At 37.8% G+C, this 8,090-nt stretch overlaps 1 protein-coding gene across 3 annotated transcripts in view; it reads left to right on the top strand.

Annotated features, from left to right (window-relative positions):
- Positions 1 to 4,126, top strand: part of LOC107558068 (intraflagellar transport protein 74 homolog) — a 7,652-nt gene extending 3,526 nt beyond the window's left edge. For all 3 annotated transcript variants that reach the window (XM_016241683.1, XM_016241680.1, XM_016241681.1), the window contains 3 exons: positions 2,264 to 2,359; positions 3,897 to 3,957; positions 4,038 to 4,126. In XM_016241683.1, coding sequence (XP_016097169.1) covers positions 2,264 to 2,359; positions 3,897 to 3,957; positions 4,038 to 4,098 — 218 coding nt within the window. In that variant the 3' untranslated portion in view covers positions 4,099 to 4,126. The remainder of the gene's footprint in view (positions 1 to 2,263; positions 2,360 to 3,896; positions 3,958 to 4,037) is intronic.
- The last annotated feature ends 3,964 nt before the right edge of the window (positions 4,127 to 8,090 follow it).

Below are 8,090 nucleotides of genomic sequence, written 5' to 3' on the forward strand. Positions count from 1 at the left end.
TCTTTCTCTCTCTCTCGCTCTCTCTCTCTCTCTCTCTCTCTCTCTCTCTACAAACAGTGAGCTGGGCCTTCTGCCTATCAGAGGAAAGCAGCCCTCTTCCACTTCCTTCCTGTAATGCCCCCCCCCAGCACTCAGATAAACCAGGTCTCCTGGTGGGATGCAGATTAGGGCGTCCCTGAGGATGGGCATCTCAATGGGTCAGTCTCAGTATTTCTGCATCTCACACTGACCGGCAGAACATCCTCTTTCTGCAGCGTAGCCGGTTTCAGTGTGTCATGAATCTTTGTAACGGAGTAGCCAAATCTGCTTGTAATCATTTCCAAAGGTTAGATCATGAGCTCTGAACCCTGTACTGCTTCCTGCTCTCCTCTCAAGCAGCACACTGTAGTTACACATGTTCATGTGGCACAAAAATGATCGTGGAAATTAGCCAAAGTTGTCATGTTAAAAGACACCTAATGGGTAAAACTTCATGATGTTTGTTGTCGCTTTAACCCTTATATTATGTTCCGGGTCAATTTGACCCATTTTGATTTTTGAGCTGTCAGAAATACCAGTTAATCTGTGATTTTTATTCTTGATATTTTGTGACTTTTTCTCATTTAGGGCCATGAACATGCATGCAAAGTGAGGATATACTGATGTGTTTTGAAGTGCACACAAATAATTTTTTGACAATTTTGATGTTCGCGGGTCAATTTGACCCACTTTTCTTTTTTCTTTTTTCAAGGCAACTGTACAGACCCAAATTAAATATATTTCTTGGGTATATGTTGTTATGTTGGTGTTTTACTACCCTGGAAAGGGAAAAAAGGATATTTTCTCATTATTTTCAGTGCTGAAAAAGAGTTTCTCAGACTCCGATGGTAAAAGTGAGCTATCATTTCTATTTTCAATGTATACGAAATACTATTTAACTTAAATTTTTCTTCCAGAAATTGTATAACTTTTTCTCATTCAGGGCCATGAACATGTCTAGATAAGTTGTGTTCCAAATTTGAAGGTGATATAAAAAAAATTGAGGTTCCTATGCAAATTGTTTGGGCGTTATACCAAAACTAGCCACCAGGTGCCATTGAAACGCCATTGATTTTTTAATGCAATTTTTTCTGTCACAAATGTATAAATGTTTCTCTCAGTATCACTTCTATCACAAAGTACTCAAAGAGACTCAGACCTTTCCAATGATATGTATTTTGTCAAGATTATAAAAAGTTTTGATTCTAAAAGACATTTTGTAATACATTTTGTAAAATGATACCCCCCACTAAGGGGGAGGAGCCCGCTAAAAGATTTTAAAGTACCATTTCCATGGTAACGCAATGTCCGATTTCAAAATGGTTTTCACAGAATGAATTTTGTGGTTTTAAGCTTTCAAGTGATATTTAATTTGTGATGATTTCTAAAACATGTGATAGGTGAAAATTAAATGAAAAAGAATTTGTGTCAAAGGTCAGAACTCCTATTATGATGTAGTATATGTTTTGAGGTGCACTCTTGTCATAAATTAATCTATTACTGTTCCTACATAATTTGTAACAAAAAACTGTGATAAAATATCTATTTAGGAGTCTTAGGGTGTTTTCACGCCTAGTTCGTTGAGAAGGGTCTGGCTGCAGCCTTGCACTTGCATTCTCAGACTTGCATTCTCAGACACTTGCGCTTCCGCTAGCGACGTCACTTGCAGTCTTTTTTATTTTTTATTTTGTTCTATTTATTGATTACTTTTTGTTTAAATCTCTCAACATTTTACAACAGTAGCCAGGTGGTGAAGACAAGAAAAATAAACTAAATTACAATGTCACTTGCAATCGCCGCTTGCACTCTCCGATACCTGTGACGTCACTTGCAATTGACACAAACCGTGCATGTTGCCAATGGAGACAAGAAGCTGTGGTGGTGATTAAAAGATTAAAACAAATGTTATACTATAACGTACAGGGTCCTGCAAGAAAAAGACAAGACCCGCAAATCCGTGGCTACAGAACAGCAGAATATGAACGCAATGCACAAAGTCTCTCGTTAAGCGTTTTCCTCCTGTAGAAAAACATAAACAACATACGATATATGAACTAGAGAATAATGACAACAATGAATAAAACATAATCACAATGTTTTTTTTTCACTGTAACCTATTCCATAAATGTATATAAACCCCTATTATAATGGGCATGTAACATAATATAATATAAATGTGGTGGTTGCATCAGTCACTCTTCTAGTGATAGTCTCACAGCACTCACTGTACCGTTTGTCCCATTAGAGACTGCAGGAGGATCGAGTAACACTCACTCAGAGGAAGGACACATTCAAGAAGATGATACAGTACCATTTACAAGAGAACGAGACCCATGCGGAGGTGAGAGACACACTCCATTCAGCTTCAGATGTGTTTCTGCTGTTCACTCATAGCTGTGCCGCGCTGAGATTTCACTGACTGTTTCTGTCTAACAGAGGAAACCGATCTGTCCAGACATCGCATTGGGTTGATAAAGACAGGGAATAATCATGATTTCACTGTGTACATTTCTCCCATAATGCCCATGCAGACACTAGCACGAGCTGAAGGTGAGAGACACACTCGTGTCTGCATACACACTCCATTCAGCTTCAGATGTGTTTCTGCTGTTCACTCATAGCTGTGCCGCGCTGAGATTTCACTGACTGTTTCTGTCTAACAGAGGAAACCGATCTGTCCAGACATCGCATTGGGTTGATAAAGACAGGGAATAATCATGATTTCACTGTGTACATTTCTCCCATAATGCCCATGCAGACACTAGCACGAGCTGCCTCGTCTGAACTGTTTTAGTGCAGGAACCACCCAGTCAAACTCCAGAGATGTGATCTGGTGGGTAATATGTGACTGAGAGAAATGGTTCATCTGTTTACGTGCACTCAAGAAAACGGCTTGTTCCAGTATTTTTGGAGACAGCAGCATTCTAAAATATTCTGTGAACGCAAACAAGTTTACCTTATTTCATCTTTAAATAGGGGATGATCCCATCACAACGGACCGATGGCAAACCTTGTCATAAAACAATCCGGTTCAGTTCTCAAAGGGAGATAAATATATTTCAGTCAATATATTTTCATCAAACGTTTCATCTTCTATTTAATTCAGGGCAGGCACAAGGATCTGAGCAAGTTCATCACTGTATGAGATCTTTGTGGAGACATAACAATTCTGGAAATTCAGTGACATCAATGTGATATGAGATCAATAAAATGGTCTGTGATTGACCTACATGTCTTCTCACTTAAAATAACATCCAAGACATATTTTGGCTACACAGTACAGTCATTTTGGTTCCTTTTGTTGTTGTTGGATGGATGATGGATGAATGGATGGGAACAGAGTGGACTTCAATTTTTCTTTTGGACAATAAGGAAGTCAGTCTTATTGTACATTAGTGTCTAACACAGATTATGAGAAGGTATAATTTTAGCCAACCTTTTACTGAAAATAACATAATTTCAATTTTACACCTGTTGTTACATTATGGGGGCTTAAAAAAATCCTGGGGATGGATGTCAGACCCCTGAAACACACTTAGTCCTGCTATCCATGAATCTGATGTCCCTGACCATCGTTATATATTTCCCAGCCTTAAACCTGCTCTAAGCATTACGTCAAATCCATTTTATTTGCATGGTGCTTTATAGAAGGCACATAACAGTATGACTTTCTGTAAAGCTGCTATGAAGCAGTGTGTATTGTGGAAAGCGTTATACAAATAAAGTAGACTTGAGTTGAATTTGAGACTAAAGCTGTTTATCTGCATGACAAGAGCAAAATAGAGCTGAATGTGAGCGCCGCTTTTTGGTGTCATGTAAAGTTTTTCAGGTGTGTTTTGTTGTGTGATTTGATGTTTTGCTGTCTGTTCTCTTTTCAGCTGACCAACATGGAGAAGAAGTGACAACATCTTGTGCAGAACAACTTTGTGATGAAAGAATGTATCCTTGTATCATGTATGGATCTCTATGGCAAGTGTAAATACAGTTGATGTGTAGCCCTCTTTAACTCTATTGTGCAGTCATCGCCTCCAAAGGTGTAGAAAGCGATTACAGCAGGAAGATGGAAATATATTCTGTTGACTGATTTCTGTAGAAGTCAATGGAAAATCCCCACTAAAATAAAAAATCAAGTGTGAGTGAGTATACTGGTATTCACTATGTTATGAGGGCCAAATGTCCCCACAAGTAAATTAATACCAATAAATGTTTACCTTGTGGGGAAATTGTTGTGGGGTAGGTGTAGATGTAGGGTTAGGGTGAGAGGATAGAAAATACAGTTTGAACAGTAGAAAAACCATTACACCTATAGAATGAACCCATAAAACACGGAAACCTGTGCGTGTGTGGACAGACCTATGTGCGGGTCGACAGAAGGATAAATGGTCCAGAATGAAGTATGTTTGTTATATTTGAATTAGGAATGTAACAATTACCGGGTTGACGATAAATCATGATACAATTCCCCACGGTTAGTATTACCCTTTCATATTTTAATTATCATTATAACTGTGTTTGATTACCGCGATTTGAACAACTGAGGATAAATTAATACTGTCCATCATAAAGCACAGTTTTAAATAACAGTCTCAGGTGCGCACACCACACAGAGTAGTTTCGTTTTGTGTGAAAACATGGCAGAAAAGCTGGGAGGTTTTAAAAGAGTACTAAGGGAATTATACAAATGAATGCAAATTATTAATTATATGAATGTACCCCTGAAGGTTCTGATTGTCTTCAGAAAAGATTTGATGGCATTTTGTTTTCGTCTTCGCTCCATGTAATACCTAATAAAGTAGTGTTTTAATCACAATGCTGCTTTGTCCTCGGAGGTTATGGGAAACAGCTGGAATTCTGCTGCTCCATCAGTGCCACCTGCTGTCAGAGAGTAGATATACAGAGACTTACATTCCCATTCAGTCTGTGTGCAGTTTCTGTCTGGACAAAAAATGGACCAAATCTGCATGCCCTGCTGTAAATTTTGACCGGTTGATGAAAAACAGGCTTATGTGGATTCTACACATTTAAACAATTGAGATAAGTTCTAATCTAGAATCATTTATGGAGCAGATAAAATACAGGAATGTAACAATTACCGGGTTGACGATAAATCATGATAAAATTCCCCATGGTTAGTATTACCCTTTCATATTTTAATTATCATTATAACTGTGTTTGATTACCGCGATTTGAACAACTGAGGATAAATTAATACTGTCCATCATAAAGCACAGTTTTAAATAACAGTCTCAGGTGTGCACACCACACAGAGTAGTTTCGTTTTGTGTGAAAACATGGCAGAAAAGCTGTGAGGTTTTAAAAGAGTACTAAGGGAATTATACAAATGAATGCAAATTATTAATTATATGAATGTACCCCTGAAGGTTCTGATTGTCTTCAGAAAAGATTTGATGGCATTTTGTTTTCGTCTTCGCTCCATGTAATACCTAATAAAGTAGTGTTTTAATCACAATGCTGCTTTGTCCTCGGAGGTTATGGGAAACAGCTGGAATTCTGCTGCTCCATCAGTGCCACCTGCTGTCAGAGAGTAGATATACAGAGACTTACATTCCCATTCAGTCTGTGTGCAGTTTCTGTCTGGACAAAAAATGGACCAAATCTGCATGCCCTGCTGTAAATTTTGACCGGTTGATGAAAAACAGGCTTATGTGGATTCTACACATTTAAACAATTGAGATAAGTTCTAATCTAGAATCATTTATGGAGCAGATAAAATACATATAATCATTTATTAATCAATTATCATTTTGACTTAACCGTTTTCTTTATTTAAAGGCTGAAATGTGAGGTTTACCTTTTTATGAGACTTTTTCAAAGCATTATTTGAACATTTACAATAGATATTTGAACATGCTATTAGATAAACTGTTGTCAGTCATGTTGTCATTTAAAATCCGGACATCATTGGTAATGTTATTGTTTTAGTGATTATGCAAACAAGAAGTAATTTTATTTGTTGTTTGTTGATTTTAAATATAAAACTTGGTAAAGTGATTTATGTGTCAGTACTTTTTTGAACATTTCCAGCACATTTTAACAATACCATGATAATACTGATAACTGTGGTAATGTTGGTCACTATAATCGTGATTAGAAACTTTCAAACTGTTATATCTCTAATTTGAATGTGATTTAGGTTAATCTTTTGGAGGTTTTTCCAGGAGCTGAGAGATGCTGTAACTGTGAATGTGTCTCAAAAAAATGCATACGGAAATAGTATTACTGAAAGTATAACTGGCCCCATTGAGTTTTTACGTAAGTTTATATATATATATATATATCATATTAAATAATTCATATGTGGGATTTGAAGTATGAATAAATCCCGTTGACTTAAAGGGTTTGATGCAGAAACTCTGTAGTTGATTCAAACAGCAGTTTCTGAGTCCTGTAGTTTATGCAGGCAGTTGCACTGATCAGCGAGTGTGAAGCATTTATGATGGTGTACAGCCGTCTCTGCCCAGGTCTGGCTCTGAGCCCGTTCTGTGTTCGGACACAGAGAGGAAGTCCACCCTACTTCAGCAACTGACCTCATAGATCCTGAAGAATCCTCCTTCATCATTTCCTCTGTGCTTCAGGTCATCTTCTAGCTTCTTACCACTGAACAGACGCTGCTCACCATTAGACACTGATAAGATGGATGTGTGTGATCTGCGTAATTAAAACTCTTTCTAAAAGAGTAATGAGCTTTAGCTGTGACACACACACACACACACACACACACATACACACACACACTCACACACAGACACAGACACAGACACACACACACACACACACACACACACCTACACACAAAGGAAGAAAAACTAAGCTCTGTCTAAACAATCCTTCCTTAAGCTGCACCTACAATAAATTTTTGCTGTTTCTTGTGTTATACATGGCCCGTGTCCAATCATAATAAACATAATCTTTTGTGTTGAGTTTCTGTATAAGAACCCAGAGCCTTGTCATGATACTACAAAAGTGAACAGTGGACAGTATAATGATTTAGTACTCCTCCTGTTTCAAGTTTAATTCTGTAATCCTCTGAAAGCAGGAGCTTGAGTTTCATTCTGACCTTCCTCCCCTCGTCTCTTAACTCACAGATACACACCCCGCTTCATTCTGCCAACTCTTCACTCCCTTTTGGGCAAAAATACTCCCATCACCAGCAAGCAGAACATATTAAACAATGCAAGAGAGTGAGCCCGACCCGACACACGAGGCATTTATGAGGAACATGCTTACAAAATGAGCATGAAAAGATTTATGCAGTTTCTTTCTGCTGATGGTGGCAGAGAATATGAAACTGATCAATTACAATTAGAGCTGCACACCTTCGATGATTTATCCTTAAATATGACGCAGTGATGAAGTGGGACTGCTGTGTGTGTAGCTGAATGATATGATATCAGACGTGTGTGTTTGTACTTCTACACCCAACAATAAGAAACAAGTAATCATTCATCTTGACAGCTTTGTTTGGTTGTCTGTTTAAAGCCCAACACCCTTTACACACACACACACACACACACACATACACATTTTCTCTCTCTCTCTCTCTCTCTCTCTCTCTCTCTATTCAATTCAATTATGCTTTATTAGCATGACTGTGTAACACAATGTTGCCAAAGCATTAACATATATATATAACAACAGCATAAATAATAATAAATAAAATCCATCTAAATAAATGAAAAGATAAAGTAAGTCAGTATCGAGCTAATCGTGTTTAACATCTAACATTGTGAATGGTTAATACATATTTTGCAGCTAGTGCAGCTGTGTTGTCATCTTCTCCAAGTAAAAAGGGCATTTTCTCAATATCACTAAGTTCAGTAAATGATGGGATCAGGGCTTCAGATCTGGGGAGAAATGTTCCCCTCACATTGTGATATTTAGGACAAATCAGCAGAAAGTGTTTCTCGTTCTCTATTTGCTGTAGATCACAGTGTCTACAGATCCTCTGCTCTTGCTCTGTCCATGTTTGTCTATGTCTTCCTCTCTCTATTTCTAAATCATGCTTACTTAATCTGTACTCTCTCTCACACACACACACACACACACACACA

This window comes from Sinocyclocheilus grahami, unplaced genomic scaffold, assembly GCF_001515645.1.
Source record: "Sinocyclocheilus grahami isolate Dianchi unplaced genomic scaffold, SAMN03320097.WGS_v1.1 scaffold631.1, whole genome shotgun sequence".
NCBI classification, from domain to species: domain Eukaryota; kingdom Metazoa; phylum Chordata; class Actinopteri; order Cypriniformes; family Cyprinidae; genus Sinocyclocheilus; species Sinocyclocheilus grahami.